The 17,222-nt window shown below is 40.9% G+C and overlaps 1 protein-coding gene and 1 long non-coding RNA gene across 8 annotated transcripts in view; one reads left to right on the top strand and one right to left on the bottom strand.

The window, feature by feature from the left end:
- The window catches only part of FRMD5 (FERM domain containing 5), a 316,026-nt gene extending 303,920 nt beyond the window's left edge, over positions 1–12,106 (bottom strand). For 2 of the 7 annotated variants that reach the window (XM_027067139.2, XM_027067140.2), the window contains exon 1: positions 11,770–12,106. In XM_027067139.2, coding sequence (XP_026922940.1) covers positions 11,770–11,871 — 102 coding nt within the window. In that variant the 5' untranslated portion in view covers positions 11,872–12,106. The remainder of the gene's footprint in view (positions 1–11,769) is intronic. The other 5 variants (XM_027067141.2, XM_027067142.2, XM_027067144.2 and 2 more) reach the window with 5 other exon arrangements.
- On the top strand, positions 12,069–16,797 carry LOC128315959 (uncharacterized). Its single transcript, XR_008299201.1, has 4 exons — positions 12,069–12,208; positions 12,356–12,867; positions 14,632–14,845; positions 15,398–16,797. It is a non-coding gene; the product is annotated as an uncharacterized LOC128315959 (long non-coding RNA).
- The last annotated feature ends 425 nt before the right edge of the window (positions 16,798–17,222 follow it).

The following is a 17,222-nucleotide window of genomic DNA, read 5'->3' as shown; positions in this document are numbered from 1 at the left end:
GCTTTGTCTCTCAAAAAATAAAACATTAAAAAAAATTTTTTTAAAGAAATAACTGCAAAAAAAGTGAATAGAAAACTCTAAACATACTCAGTCCATCCCCAAAGTATCACTTTATACAATATTTTCATTTGTTTATATTGTCTCAAATTCCAGTTAATTAAAATATACACTATTGTGTTAAATAATGAAATTAAAGGAAATCAATCACATTATGCTCCAATGTGTATTTATACACATTATAATTGCACCTTTTTTAACACCTCCCACCACTACCAACAGGTGTGTCCACCAAAGAATTTGACAATAAGCAAAGGTATAACTTAGTAGTGATAACAATTAGAAATGGTGTTACGAAGGGATATCTGGCTGGCTCAGTCGGTGGAGCATGCAACTCTTGATTCTGGGGTCCTAAGTTCAAGCCCCACACTGGGTGTAGAGCTTGCTTTAAAAAAAGAAAAAGAAAGAAATAGTGATAAGAGATTGTATTAAATAAGTGGCCCAAGAATAAATTACAATAAAACAAAGGAGATCATAAGAGATGGACAGAAGAGCTATGGTGTTAGGAAAGATGGTGGGAAATAAAACAATAGAATTCAAGATGTGAAGAAAAGGCTTTCCATTTTTGATTATTTTCTTTCAACCAGAAACTAAAGATATTTTATGTGAGATATATTCTTAGTAGGAATAGTCTGTATTACTTTATAATGACACAGTAAAAGATATAATGTGCAGCAAGACAATATTATATCTGTCTCTTAAAAATAATCAGTCTAGGGGCACCTGGGTAGCTTAGTCGGTTAAGAGCCTGACTCTTGGCTTTGGCTCAGGTCATGATCGCCTGGTTCCTGAGTTCGAGCTCTACATCAGGCTCTGTGCTGACAGTGCAGAATCTGCTTGGGATTCTCTGTCTCCCTCTCTCTCTGCCACTTTCCCACTCGTGCTTACTCGCTTGCTCTCTCTCTCTCTCAAAAATAAACTTAAAAAAACAATCAGTCTACTGTACCCAATATCAAAAATTAGAATGAGAAATATGTGTTCTCTTTTACCATACAAATTAGAAAACAATTTAATTTTTTTTTAGCATTTATTTATTTTTGAGAGAGAGAGGCAGAGTGTGAGCTGGGAAGGGGCAAAGAGAGGGAGACACAGAAGCCAAAGCAGGCTTCAAGGCTCTAAGCTGTCAGCACAAAGCCCAATGTGGGGCTCGAACTCATAAACCTCGAGATCATGATCAGAGTCAGCAGCTTAACTGGCTGAGCCACCCAGGTGCCCCTACAATTCTTTTTTTTTTTAATGTTTATTTGCTTTTGAGAGAGAGACAGACCACAAGTGGGGGAGGGGCAGAGAGAGAGAGGGAGACACAGAATGCAAAGCAGGCTGCAGGCCCTGAGCTGTCAGCACAGAGCCCAACGTGGGGCTCGAACTCATCAACTATGAGATCACGACCTGAGCCAAAGTCGGACGCTCAACTGAATCAACCAGGCTCAGGCTCAACTGAGTCAACCCAAATTAGAAAACAATTCTTAGATGTGCTTTCTGTACTGTGGGTACTCATTTAGGTAAGCTTATCTAAATAAGATATACTTAAAAATAAGCAAAGTACTGATTTTTCAGATCAGCTATGTTGCTTATATATTCTGACACTGCAATAGTTGGTTCAGTATCTTATGTCCTGAAGCTACACCAAGCCAACTCCCATTCACTTTTTAAAAAAAACCTTCACATAATGCTAGAATCTAAAGCTGGGTATAGATTAAGTTGCACTGTAGTACTAGGACTACCTTATGTTTTGATCAGATTTTTATCTTTTATACCGCCAAATTTCTTCTGAGAGGACACCTAAAGAGCTGATATGATATTTTGTTGTAGGGATGAGTGTATCCTATGAAACTGCAGGTTCTACATGCCTTGTAACATCCCAGGCATCACTGCCAGCCCATGGGGTCCTTCTGCCCTACAAACCTCCAATTCCATAATTACTCTGGAGGATTCTGGATTTTTCTAGAATCAAAAATCTGAAAGAGGGCAGGCTGGATGTTTTCTTCAGCCTAAATTATGCCCTAGAGGGGTGACTGGGTGGCTCAGTCAGTTAAGCATCCAACTTCAGCTCAGGTCAAGATCTCAAGGTCTGTGAGTTCGAGCCCCGCAACAAGCTCTGTGCTGACATGACAGCTCAGAGCCTGGAGCCCACCTTGGATTCTGTGTCTCCCTTTCTCTCTGCTCCTCCCCTGCTCATGCTCTGTCTCTCCTTCAAAAAATAAACATTCAAAAAATTTTAAAAAAAATTATCCCCTAAAAGTACTTGAGATCCTTAGATGAATTAATTCTACTTCCTTATGCTGTGATCAATGTTCTTATCTGCCTGGCTCATGTCTGACCAAACAATAATCTTAGTGGCATCTCCTGAATAGAGTATATGGAATCCTCTGGTACTTGTGAAACCAACCCTTCCACTTGGGTGTCCTCAAAATTAGGCTAAGGCCCAGACTAGAGGGCCCTGGAGTTAAATCAAGCAATATGGAAATAAGGCTTTGCACCTGCCTGGAGGCAAAGGATAATTTGCCTGACTATGGAGTGCCTGAATGGACTACCAGTTTATAAGGGTTCCTAATGATTTGGCTTTTTTCTACTATGAGTTCAATGAAAGTGGCCAGACTTTTGAGCGTGCCCTGGGGCATGCTGTTTTGATGAACCACTATTTCTTTCAGGTCTTGGGCCTGTGGGCCTTTGCTAATTTATCTGGCTCCCATAATACCACTTCACAGCAAGCCTCCTTAATCTCTCCAACAAAGTGGAGTGCCTGTATTGTCAGTCATTCCCCTATTCATCAGTCTTTAAACTATCCCTTCTTTTTCTCCTTTTCCAGAGCAAAATAACCTATTAGCATTGGCATTCTGCCGAACATTGATTGCCTAAATGCCAAACAGTACTTTCCTGGAGGTTCCCATCCCCAAAGCTCTAGCCTGGCATTGTGTGGAATGCTCAAAGTGCACCCTGTGTTGGGCTGGGAACTTCAGAGCTGGCAGGCAGGGGTTCACTGGGGAATCCAGGGAAGCATTCCTCCATCCTCTAGAAAAGTGATTTTTGGTGGTCACTTAGGTTTGGGAACAGAGATGCAGAATTGTGCCTCTTAGGGCTCCACTGGTCACATTTCTTAACTGTTAATGCACCATTTAGGCTGCATTATATCAGCCAAAGGATTTTCAAACATCAGCTGAATGTTGGGATTTGATACTCTCTTTTTTGGGGCGGATAAATAAGCTGATGCCAGAGATGAGGTCCCCTGGAAACAAAAGTATATGCATAGTTGCTGCAGCCACAGAATTAGCACAGATTGATACATGACTCTACCTTTTTATAGGATGCCATTGCTTTGTGAAGAATCGTAATTTGTGTTATATACTTTTGGAGTTAGATTTAATTCAACACCAGCTTTGTGTTATTTTTAGTTTAGACTAAGTCTTCTGAGCAGTCAAGAGTGATTGAAATTTGCTGGCAGCAATTTTTCCTAGGCAACTAGATTGTTATTCGACTCAACTGTACCAGAGTACGTCAGATAAACATAGTAAAGTCTAAATACATTTGGCTTTACATTTTTAGCTTTCCTACCTTCAAGTTGCCTGCTGTTACCTCAGCCTGGAATGCCCTTTACCCATCCCCACAGCCCATTTTCTGCTTTTGGCACTCTTTCATGACCTAGTTCAAATCTCACCTCCTTTGAGAAATATTTAATTTCTATTCCCCCAGATTTGCACTGCCAAAACATACTACCTTGTCTTAGTGCTGAATCCCATGAGATTTTTGTTTGCTATTTACATGTTTGCAAACAAGGGTCTTCCTACACCCCCAGTGCTTTAAGAGGTGAAGATTTCTTTGAAAAACAGTATAGAAATATAAAATAATCATATTCTTTCTAGGTCAGGGAAGACAAAAATAAAACCAATACATATAAGAGCATCAAATTGGAATGATGACCCATCATGACTCTTGCCCACCTGAAACTGGTATGCATATCTGCAAATAAACTTTTACCCTACAAGGGTAGAGAATCAGTTAAGGCCATTCAGAAATAAATCAAAAATTAGAAATGAGATTCACTCTTGGCTTCTCCTTCTCCCTCATTATACTCAATCAACAATACTCATCAATTTTACTAAATATCTGTGTGACCCAGTACTAGTGATCTCAAACCTCAGAAAGCGTTAAGACCTACCTTGTTAAACCAGAAAGCTGAGGGGCGCCTGGGTGGCTCAGTCGGTTAAGCGTCCCACTTCGGCTCAGGTCATGATCTCACAGTCTGTGAGTTTGAGCCCCGCATCAGGCTCTGTGCTGATAGCCTGGAGCCTGCTTCGGATTCTGTGTCTCCCTCTCACTCTGACCCTCCCCTATTCATGCTCTGTCTCTCTCTGCCTCAAAAATAAATAAACGTTAAAAACAAAACAAAAAGCTGAGCTCCATCCTCTGTATTTCTCATTCACTAGGTCAGCAGTGGGGCCAGAAATTTGCATTTATAACAAGTGCCCAGGAGAACCTGATGCTGCTCATCCAGAAACCACACTTTGAGAACCATTGCTTTAACTCATCCCCCTATTCTATTCTCCTTGCTTTCTAATAAGGTTCCCAATTTCTACAAAAGGAAAAAGCCCCCTGAGTTGTGACACAGTAAGATGGCTCAAATAAGACATAAAAATAGCTAGTTTTGGTCCTGATCTAGAATGGTTTCCCTTGGTGGGCAGGGGTTGTCTACGTCTTTGAAATGACCCTTAACATAGAGAAATGAGTCCTACAGCATTTCTGGAGTGGTCCAAAGTGTCTCTAAATACAGACCAGAAGATGAGGTCATGGTAATGCAAGGAGTCAGAAGTAGAGGAGGGGGAATGAAAGCTATAATCACTGTCAAAGGGGTGTTTTCTGTAGACAAGTGAATGGAGCTATTGTACACAAACTCAGTGGTTGCCAAGCATGTGGCCCAATTATTTTGCCTGTATGAGCATGGCACGGAAGGATCTCCTTAGAGGACTTGATTCACACAAGTTGGTGTTTAGTAGCAAGCAAAAGTCTGGAGAATTTGAACCTAACTATACAAGTTCCTGCTTTCCAAATCTAGGATATAATACAATTAAGTTGGAAAGACTACAAAAGTAAAACACCATCCTTAGAGATAGTACAGCATTTACAGTTGGTGAAAGACCAATATAGAAGATCTTGCTCAAAATATTGACAATAATGAAGATCACATGGTGGCCTTGGGCAGCAAGAAGTCCATAATTTAAATCTAGGGGTTAGCCTCCGAAACTGCTTTCCCTACTCTCTTGGGCTCCACTGCTATTTAAAATGTTTGTAAAAGTTCAAAAAGTTGTATTGGCCACCCACCAGATCTAAGGTCTTAAAGAAATGGGAGGTTTACTTCAGTGGCTAGGATGGATATGTGACAAGGTGTTTTGCTCTCTTAGGTGAAATACCATTCACTCTACAACATAGGAATGGAGATGCTTTAGTGGTCTTCAAAGTTCTCAGCTGCATGAGAAAACCATTCAGGTGGTTCACCTGAGCCCAAAGTATCAAGGCCAGAAAACAGAGGGACAACAACAGCCACCTGGCCTCCAGGAGAGCAGCACCTTCCTCCCTGAGCACCACGTAAGTAAGAAATAGAAGCTGTGAGGTTGCTGCCAATCCTCCATATTCCCATCTGTTGTATAAGCTCTGGCTAGGCAGAGCTGAAGAACAGTGTCCCACAGGAGGCTGCTCCATGGAACAGGGTCTACAGTCAGAATGTTACAGATGAGGCTATCAGAAGATGAATTCAGCTTAAAATAGACATAATTAGAAACAGGTTGGGAAGCATGGGTTTCTTCCTGTTGGGGCAAGAGGTTAGAAAATGAGGCTATGAGGAGATTTTATGTGGCACTGACTTAGGGGAAAGAGTGAAGGAAGCTTCTGTGGCTGTGGTGATCCCAGTGTCAATATCCTAATTCCGCCAGACCTCCAACTCCCCATGAAGCACTGTACTATACAGTATTCATTTGATCTGAGCCTTCTAAACCTGCAGAGATGGAGGAAGGGGAGACCTGAAAGGCTTGAAATCCTAAGAGACAAACCAAAAAAATCATAGGAATTCTAGACCACAGCTCTACTAATTCAACCAAGGATAATTGCAGAAAGTTATCAGAGACCTCAAAGGCTCCGTAAAATACCACATTTACATACCATACCTCTCACCAGGGAGAGGGGCTGCAAAGCAAAGTGGTTTGGAATGGGATGGGTTGAAACTGGTTTACAGTTGTTAGAGAATGTTTGTTGTTTTCAGACACATGAAATGTTATTTATTTTTTTTAATGTTTATTTATTTTTGAGACAGAGAGAGACAGAGCATGAGCAGGGGAGGGGCAGAGAGAGAGGGAGACACAGAATCCGAAACAGGCTCCAGGCTCCGAGCTGTCAGCACAGAGCCCGACGCGGGGCTCGAACTCACGGACCGCGAGATCATGACCTGAGCCGGAGTCAGACGCCCAACCGACTAAGCCACCCAGGCACCCCAGACACATGAAATTTTAAAGTGCTGGAGTTAACTCAGCCATCATGTAGCACAAACAAATCAGAACAAATATTCATTCAACTATAAACATATAAGTCACTGTGATATAATTCTTAGGGTTTAAAATTTATAGCTTCCTCTTACTCTCCCCTTTAAAAATTCTAAAGTGTAATCTACTGAAAAATAGTTATTAAAATAATCCAAAATATTTTACTATAATAATCATATCACTTAAATTACCACCTTGCTTATTTTGGGCTACACATTTTAATACCTATACATAAACCACTACAATTGTATAATAAAAATGACTATTTTTTGTCTTAGGTTGTCTGATTTTTATCTTGGCAAACTTTTTTTTAAAGTGTGATATTAACACTAGCACAGACACGATCAACTTGTCTCTGGGCAATGTAACAAACAGAGGACTCAAAAACCACATGCTCTTTTATTATACACTATGTTGAATTGCCTTGTCTAGCATATTCATTCCAAGCATTTAATTGAATGCAAATTCATACAAATACCCTTGAGTAAAATCTGCTATGGTGAATGCTTCTAGGTTTCTCTTGGATGCCACTGCTATTTCCCTAAACTGGACTTTTTCAAAAGGAGAAAGAATAAGAGCATAAATACATATCTAAAATATACCTTTTGTCCTTAAAGGTTGATCTGCATTAGTTTTATACAATAGATATTTCCATATACAAATTAAGAAACAGAATACGAGTGCTTTTAGGATTCTAGAAGGCTAATTTTGGACCTTAGTTTCGAGAATTAGAGTCTGACTTACTATTTTAACAGATCCTGAGACACCATAATTACCTTTTTAAAACAAAGTTTTAGAAAAAAACAATGAATTCACGAAAATACAACAGCTTTGTGTTTTTCTGTGAATAAAATTATCTTAAGTCTCTAACAACATCCCTTTTGCATTAATGAAACCAAGGATTTTGCTTACCAAATATGAAACAGAAATTCTTAGAAAAGACAAATCACGGTCAGTCCAGGAAATAAATGCCCCTCTAAAGCCAAAGCTTTGGTAGGATAGAAGGAAAGCAAACCTGAACTCTTGAATTTTAGAGAAGAATTCTACTACAGAATCCAGTTATTCCAGCTTTGGATTGTACAATTTCACTGAGATTAATCAGACATCATTTTAAGGACACCTAAGGGTTAATTTATTTTCCAAAAACAAAATCCTATTTTTTATTTGAATAGAATAAGGCACAATGTAAGTACAGATTAGTCTGTTTAAATCTTGTTAGTATTTGTAAAGACATTACCAAATAATTTTCTCTTTGCTATGAAATAAGTATTAATTATTGTTCTCATTTTACAGATGAGAAAATTAAGATACAGACAGGTGAACTGACTTAGGAAGTCAGGAGGAATATAGGGAACAAAGCTGGGATTTTATAGACAAAATGAACAGAGTTTCAATATAGTATAGCCACCTACTACTAGCTTTGAGCAAGTTCCTTCATCCAAGCCTTTCATCTGTAAAATGAGGATAATAACACCTACCCCTCAAATAGTTGATGTAAGGTATAAGCAAAGCACCTAGCAGAAAGCATAGTACAGAGCTGCCCATTCAAGAAACATCAGCTATCCCAGCAATCCACAATCTTATTTTCTTCAGCTGGTACAAGAGGTGTCTACTGAATCCACATGCTATTGTGAGGTAAGTGAGAACACAAGCAGGGCACCTCACAAGTATGGGGCTCAATACATTTGTTCTCTCCCCCAGTACTCCCTCTCTTACCCTAGGTCCCACAGTTACTAAATGGCTGAGCCGCAGTCAAATCCAGATCTTGGTTCTACTATAGAACTGTTTCTGTACATATGCATTTTATTTATGATAGTACCTCATTTAACTGCAAAAACAAATTTAACCTAGCTGCTTGATCAGTTATTATTTTAATGTGTTCCCAGTAAAATCAAATTTATTTCTAGGGCAGCTTTACTTTTCAGTAATCAGAAAAAAAGTGATTAATATTTCAGACTTGAAAATATGTATTTTTGATATGAATTTCTACTGGCATTCCTTAATGTATATTCTTAATATTTTATAAACTATTAAACTCAAAACAGTCAAAAATCTATTACTTAGGATATTACATATCTAAGCATTTAAATGAGTCCATTTGATATACTAAGTTCAAAGATATTAGGTAGCCTTTTCATTTTTCCTATTTGCTCCCAAATAAAATAACAAAGTAGGGTAGTAAATGTAGTAAATAAATGTAGATATTCATAAATGAAACAGATGTGTAGAAATTACAGACTAGATCTGCATTTATGAAGCAATGACCTTCAAAACTGGCAGGGAGCTGTTAACAATGTTCTTCACAGGGGAGCAATTATATTACAACCCTATGTATACTTTCATTTCTCATGATCTACAAATACATTTGCATATCAGAAAGAATAAAAGAATAGTCTGGTAACTGAGGCAATCTTTACTGAAAGGATATAAGGCGTTTTTCTTACCTTAATAATCACATCCTAAATGCTAGATCAGTAGAACTGGTGCAATATGAAAGGCTAGAACAATACTTTGACAGAATTTCCTACAACTGAAATTTACCAAATGTGGCTATTATGGCTCTAACCTAGTGATACATTTCTGACTCTCTAATACCCTAAGTGTTCTCTGATTATCCCAAGAAGTACTGAAATCACTCTACAATACATACCTTATTTAAAGAAAAATATGGCATACAATATTTTAAGGAAAATGATTCCAAATTATCACCAAGTTTTTTTTTAAATACTGTACTGCAATTCCTAGAATGTTAGGAATATTGCTTTAACCTAGCAAGTAGCTCACAGCTCCTTTCCATACTGATTTAAAAGACCCAGTGCCCAATGCTTGACAAATAAGCGCATGCACAAACACACAAATACACACACTACAGAAATGTATAAGGGGTGAAAGTTACTAAGAAAAGCTCAATCTCTAAAAGCTTAAAAAAAGCTATATCCACAAAATATTAATTTCACATAATATCCTGTCTTTTTTTTTTTTGACATTTCCTCTCATTGGGTAAAAACAAAAGGAATTCATAATAGTGCCAAAGACTGACAATATTACATAAATTTCAGAATTCCTGTATTTTTAAAATTTTCATGCAAGAATCACAATGCACAATCATTAACATGTCTAGACAGTGGACACTCACTACAGTATAATCATGTTACACCAAGCTTAATTTTTTATGTGGCCTGAATTTTTATAACACATTGACTTGTAATAATGTAAAAGAAGACCAGCAGGAAAAGAAACACAACCATAGTAAGATATAGCAAGCATAAACCCAGTAAGTCCTGTTAGACTTAAAAATACTGTTTTTCTTAACAGTAATAAAAACTACCCACAACTGTAATACCAACCAACCAACCTCAAAGGTTCCACTAACTGGGAAAAAATAACTAGTTGTCTTATTGTGACACTGTAAAAGCCACAAGATTATCACTAGTGGAGTGGTGATGTGAATTTTGTTTCATTTGTACTCTATACCTTGGCAAAAGTTAATGACCTGCCCCAGGAATTTTATTTCACCATATACCCCAAAGTATTCTTAGGACTCACAAAGTCTAAATCTTACACTGCCCTTCATATGCTATTGTGTAAATGCTTTAAATTTTAAAACAAAAGGATAAAGACTTTAAAAGCTCTAGACAATGCATTCAAATGGTGAATATGTCAAGTCAATGTTTTCTCCTCCCCCACCCAAAAACAAACAAAAAAAACTGTACATGGCACATAAAGATACAATAGAAACAAAAAGTAGCATGCCACTCATTCTGTGAGAAAATACAGAACATCTATCAGATTCAACTACCAAAATCCTTTTCACGTGATGGCTAGCATCTTTATGACTGTGTTTAAGTGGCCTTAAAAAGCGATGTTGTTCTCTTTCTCTGCCCTCCTGGATCTTTGACAGCAGTCAGCACTTATGCCCAAAGCTGGTTTGGAGAGTGGGAGAAAAGGGAAAGTGAGGAGAAGGCTGAACTGAGCACGGACTCAGCAGAGAGCAGCTGCTCTCACACACTACCCAGCGTCTTTCTCACACACCGCTATTTTCCGCTATTGAGCATTGTCAGCAAAAAAATAAATGGGGGGTTGGGGGGCCAGGAGACAAAGAGGGTAGAACCAGAGGCCGACAGTTTTTGTCTGCCACATCTGAGGCGAGAAGCCCCCTCTGGTTTCTTGCTGCAAAGGCAAGGGATCAGATGAGACCCCTCCGGGTCCAACTCAATTTGCTTCTCCAGAAAGAGCAGTTTCCGGCAGCGAGCGCAGGATCCTCCGGCTGCTGAACTAAACACCGGAGCATTGTCAATGTTTCCTATCACTGACTTTACAGAGGAGGAGAGAGGGCTGTGACTGCATTCCTGGGAAAGACTACTACTCCAGACGTTCCACACAGCAGTAGTGAAAACACATAAGAGGTTGTAAAAATCCCTTCCAAAATACCAGGTTTCTGAAGAAATGCTGCGAAGCATTAACGTATTGTTGGTGTTATTTGTAAGTCACCGATTCTTTCTCGCCACGGCCAATCCTCAAATCTCTGGTACTTGTTGCTAAATCTTTACCTCACGCCCCCCAGAATTGCCCAACACAAATGAGATCTGCGGAGCGAAAGGCGGGGGGGGGGGGGGGTGCTAATCCTGGGAGCCCAGAGGCTGGGCTCCCTTCCATAGGCCACTCTGCATGGGCTGCGCGTTCACTTCTACCTTCTGAGAGCTCTGACTCACAAATGCTGGGGGGGTGATTATGACATACAGCATTATCCTTCCAACCAAAGATAGATAAGAAAAGCCGGCCAGCGGTCCTTGCCTGGCTGGAGAGCCAAAGCCTGTACCCCCCGACGGGGCGGCCGGGGTAGGAGCCTCCCGCCCTGCCCGCCTCTCTCTGGACGCCCGCGGAAAATGCTCCCCACCCCAGCAGGCTCGAGGAGTCAGGATGGGGTGCCCTCACCCTGGGAGAGGGCAGAGGGATAGCTGAGGGTCCGGGACGGAGGGACTCTCACCGCAGCTGCGCGGAGCGCCTGGTACCCCGCCCCGGACCCGGTCTCGGGCGGAGGCGCTCTCTGCACCGGGGCCGTCCGCCGCAGCCGGGGACGGACAAAGCACCGGGGTCTGCGGCGACCCCGGGCGGCGGCGGCGGGCCAAGTTGGCCAGAGTCGGGGGACGAAGGGGTTCCGCGGGCAGGGCAGCGCGGCACTGACCTGGATGGTGCAGGTGTACTCGCTGTCGTCCAGCAGCCGCACGGTGCAGCTGTACTCGCGCTCCAGGCTCCTGCTGCTGCCGCTCATCAACCTGCTCAGCATCTTCCCGCCCGCCCGCCCGCCCGCCCCCGGGAGAGACGCGGCGGCGCTGCGGACCCCGGACCAGGCGCCCCTCAGCCGGGCAGCTCCTCGCGGGCCCCGGGCACCTGCACCATCACCCCAGCCGGGTCGCGGCCGCTGCCTCCTGCTGTCCCAGCTCCTCCTTCTTCTCCTCCTCCTTCTTCGCCACCGCCTCCCCCCAGCCCCGAGCAAGCGCCCCGCTCTCTCTCCTCCGCGCCCCACTCCCCATGCCCAGTTCGTGGGGCGGGGCCTCGGCCGGAGAGGGGCCAATGGGGGTCAGCGCGGCGGAACCGAGTGGCAGAGAGAAGAGCCAATCGAGGTAGGGTATTGATATGATGGACAGGTGGGAGAAGCAATCACGGGAAAGCAGTCGGACAGAGCCTAGCGGGACCAGCCCTCTGGCGTCCCAAACGAGGGGCTCCTCTTGTCTCTGCGGTTCCTGTAGAAGCTGTTTCCCCTCCCCCAGGCCAGGTGTGGGCACCCGGCTGAGTAAACGTCTGCTGCGTGGAATACGTTTAGACTCTGCTTCAGGGGCCAAGTCCCACACTCTGCAACGCCGCGAGTCCCGCCCTCTCGGGAGCCGGGGCGGTGCAAGAAAACAATCCCCGCACCTGCAGAATGCAGGCACCTTCCGCTCCGGACCAGGCGCCTGCCCCCACCTGAGCTGTACCCCAGGTGGGCGCGACGGGCCTCTGCCCCAGCCCTCTTATTTTGAACAACATCTATTTTACAGTAGCTACTTGAGTAAAAGCTGTAGGGTTCGAAAGGGCTCTTAAGCACTCGGGTTTAACCCCTAGGAAACCCTTCACTCTAACACCCTATGCCTCGCTTTTATTTTCAGAAGACAAAAGAGACTGAGGTGTGCTCCTTCAGCCGGTAGGGTGCAGAGGAAGTGGTGGGTCCTTTCCTTGCACCTTCAGAACTAGAATTACCGTATTTTCTTACTTCCTCAACAAAACACCAGAGTATGTCAAGGAGGTATGTATCACAGAGGAAAAAAAAATTGTCGACTGCCCTTTGTGACCCCTTATCTAAAGATCTCACGTTCTTTATGAAAACTTCACCAAGAAACATAATAGTCTCGCTCAAAATGTTTTGATGGAAAGAAATGTTATATAAAAGAATCATATCAACACAAAATTGATGCCAAAATATATTAATTTAATAAATAATGAAAGATGCATAATTTCCTATTATTTTAATTTATACTGTTCTTGTTTATACGGATACACATAAAAATGAAACTCTACATTAACTTAGAAAACAGCCAACTTTTAAAGTACTTGTTTGTTTGTTTGTTTGTTTGTTTACCCGGAGGCACCTGGCTGGCTTGGTGGGTACAGCATGTGACTCTTGATCTCAGGTCCTGAGCTCAAGCCCCTTTCTGGGCATAGAGCCTCCTTAAATATAGTATGCTTCTCTTGCGTCCTTGATTTCCAATATTTCTCCCAATTTTTTTGCATGGGACCCTCTCCCACTTTAGTTATCACCTCTTTATTAGTTGCATTCTCATTTATGTCATTCAGTAGTCATAAGAGGAGGTTTTGCTTTTCAATGTAATCCTAGAGTTAAGAAACTAGAACAGTAAGTCAAATATTCTAGCCATTAAACCAGATGTGAGTTCCTCTACTTTGTAGCCACAGCAGGTAGCCTTGTATGTGCAACACAATAAGTATTCAGTAAGTTTTTGTTGAATGAAGTAAATGAGATAGATATTTCATTGCATCTAAGTCCCAGGGAAAGATACGTGAAAAAATTAAGAATTTCAGGAAGATCTTGGAGATAAATGAAATTATTAATATGTCAAAGTGATATTTTGCAAACCTCAGCTTTGTTGTGTAGTTGGGAGAAGACAATGAAAGATTTCAGGCAGGCAGAACTTATGTTGAAGGCAAAAGTTGCTGTTTGTTTACAGAATCTGTAAGAGCAAGAAAAAATGTCCAAGAACTAGAGGAAGCCCAGTAGTTTGATGGTAGGGAAATGTCTTTAACAGGTTATGCAAATAAGCAGCTGTTAGAATAAAAAGGCAAAGCATCATGAATCCAGAAAAGCTCTCAGGAACTGAATGCAGTCTTTTTTCAGAGTATGACCATAGATGCAATCAACAGGGATGAGACTGTGGCTTCTATGCCAATGTGTTAAGTAACATTCCTGTTCAGCCTAAGAAAATCATATAAACTTAGATGTGCACCTCATTGAAAGACCAGTTACATATTCATCCGTGCTTATGCATAATATCCAGAAAGAATTTCAAACTTTCCCTTACGCTCTTATTCAGAACACTTTGTGAGGAAAACAGAGGATGGATGCATAATGGAAGAAAAGCAAGAAACTATCAGTTTCTGGTGAAATGTATGCCTATTTAGGGATTGAGAGCAGAAGCCTGGGAGAAACTAAAAAGAAAAGACTCATATAAAATCACACTGAGGAATATTTTGTTTGTCTTTGTTTTTGTCAAGCCTTTTGAGCAGGATATCCAGGATAAAAAGGGTATGTTCAATAAAAGGCCTCATGTGCCCTTGATAATTAGAGCATCATAGCTTTCATTAAGTTTTTGGGTATAAAGGAGGCCATATTTAAAATTCCAAACTACAATAACTCTGAGCTCCCACCTTCCAAATTATTAGGATATCGGCTCCCTTTAAAGTTTCCCTCCCTGCTCTACTGTTGAGGAGTCCCTAAGGGTGATTCTGTCACCAACATATGCCTGAAATAACTGAATTACTCCTGCCTGTATTTCAGATGTCACATACCCTGATGTTCTGGGATACTGATCTCTCTCCAGCCATTGAAACTTTCACCATTGCCTTGGGATCCAGCAGGAAGAAGCACTGCCTCCTCTTCACCAGGACATCACAAACCCTGGTTCTTCCCATCATAGTCTCCTTGTAGCACAGCTAAGACCAGGGTTATATAACAATATTAAAAAGGAAGAGCAATACAGAGTAAACTGCAGGTATGACATGGCTACTCTCAAAGCCCTTATGGACTACAGGCCTTATTGTTGAGCTTGCAGCCAGGGTCTATGTGGCTAATGACAGCCCCCCTCTCCATCAAGAGTTCCCCTGACCCTGTCTTGAGCATTCAGGCTCAACCACTCAGAGAAGAAAACAACTCTCCTTACCCAGTTTAAGGTGCATTTTCAAAGTCCCACCCCCTGTCCCAGTTGCTGCCTTTCCATAGGATGACTGACCATGGGAATACGTACTCCTTTAGAGGAAACCCCACCTTCCATCCTGAGGAGTGTGGCCTTAACCTTTGACCCAACTGGACTATCACCTTCATAACATAAGAGTCCAAACCCAGCACATTTCTCACAAAGACTGAATTAATCTGTATAAATAGGTCTAGGTAGAGCCTCACCAAAGCCAGTCCAGTCCCTTTGCCTAATTATTTCTCCAGTAAGCAGTAAGGATTATGCCTGTCCTTGTTTGCCTGTATCTTTTAGAGCTCAGCTTTTGTTCTTCTAAGAGCAAGGGCTGAAACAAGGACATTTGCATCTCCACAGAAACAACACATATGTGGTCTACATCCACAGAGAGAAAAGGAACAGTTTTTCTCTTCTGCATCAATGTCTGCGGAAGCAATGCTCCTGCTCCACACACAAAGATTTGCATATCCAAATGGAGCACTCTGCTTCACAAACTAAAGCATCTACACTCAAGTTATAGTTTTCCAAGAGTAATAAATGTATACTTGCTTTAAAATGAATAGTTAAACAATCCATGTAGTTTTTCCAGAGCAGTCTGCCTCTGAAGAAATGTTCAAGTCTTCTCTTTCATCAGGACAGAAATCACCAATGGTTTAAGAAAGCCTTTCTACCTTCTACTAACTCTTAGGATTTTCAGTTAGCCCCCATTACATTTAGAAGAATTTTTAATGTGTATTTCTATGTGGAAATATAAGTGCATGTATTGTTTTTATTCCAAACTACATTTATTGATCATTTATTGTGTGTTAGGCACATACTCTATGACAGCTTTCTAGAAAACATAGACATAGCCCAAAGAATATGGGAAAATGAGATGTACAAACAAAAAAGTTCACAATCTAGGAGTGTTAGGTATATAAACAGCTATTATACAACATATGGAGCATGAGTAAAGTACTATAAGAGAACAACAAATGGTACAATTATTTAAGCATGGGAGACAGCACAGTCTCCCATGAGAAAGCATTGGAGTTGAGCCCCTAGGAATGAATAGTATGGTGATGGGTGTAGACAGCAGAAGAGCAAGATATGGTATGAGGAGTGACATTTTAAGTAGAGGAAACAGCATGATAAAGACATAGAAGAACAAATATGTATAGCATGTTTTAGAAATTGCAAGTGCCCCTGGATAGATAGCACGTGGGCTGCATTGGCTGGGAAGAAATGAACTGAGGACAAATCATATAGAACCTTCCATGCCATAGTTAGGAATTTGGACTCTGTTGTATAGACTGGTGGTGGGGGGTTGGGGGTGTTGCAGGTTTTTAAGCAGCGAAATGACAGAATCAGATCTGTGTTTTAGAACTGATCATTTTGATAGTGTCAATGTTTAACTTATAGCAAGAGGTGATTATTTACTATGGAAAAAATGCATTCTGAAAACAATAGAATGTCTTTAATGAGGCATCAGAAGCATTTATAATAGGTGTCTCAGATGTGAGTGACAGGCTTTATTATATTCTCCAATTATGGTTCATTTTCCTTATATTTCCAGCCAGTCTTCAGTTATTGTTCTAGAAATGAAATGTATATGAAACAAAGCAAATTAATTCATTTATTCAAAAAAGATTATTAATGGTCTACTATGTGCAAGTACCCATGCCAGGTGCTGAGAGAATTCAAAGATGAATAAAATATATTCCCAATCCTCATAGAATTTACAGCTCTATGCAATCTGCAAAATTACTTCAACATTTATTAAGTATTCAGTTTATGTAGATTAAACACACATTGGTCAAATATATATATATGTATATTTCTCATAAATATATATGTATGTGTATACATACATATATATTTATGAGAAAGGCAGCAAAGATAGGAGAAACAGCCTAAATATGGGCAAAGAAAGTATATAAATATGAAGAAATTAGAGCAGCCCGTATTTCTTGATTAATAGTGTCAATTGACTACTTGCTCTGCAAAATGAAATAATTAACATTACTGTACTTTCTCCCAAACTCTGACTCTAACTCCCAATCTTTGTGGTTCATATTATTTCTATTTTGTCAGGGTTTATAATATTTATGGCTTCTGGCAACTGATTTCCTCTAGTTATTTAATCTTACTTCTGTATTCAAATGGATTCAGGGCTTTTACCACCAGTCCTTTTATCCTCCAG

The sequence above is a fragment of the Acinonyx jubatus genome, chromosome B3 (genome assembly GCF_027475565.1).
Source record: "Acinonyx jubatus isolate Ajub_Pintada_27869175 chromosome B3, VMU_Ajub_asm_v1.0, whole genome shotgun sequence".
Classification (NCBI taxonomy): Eukaryota; Metazoa; Chordata; class Mammalia; order Carnivora; family Felidae; genus Acinonyx; species Acinonyx jubatus.
This window is presented reverse-complemented; position numbering and strand designations above follow the sequence as displayed.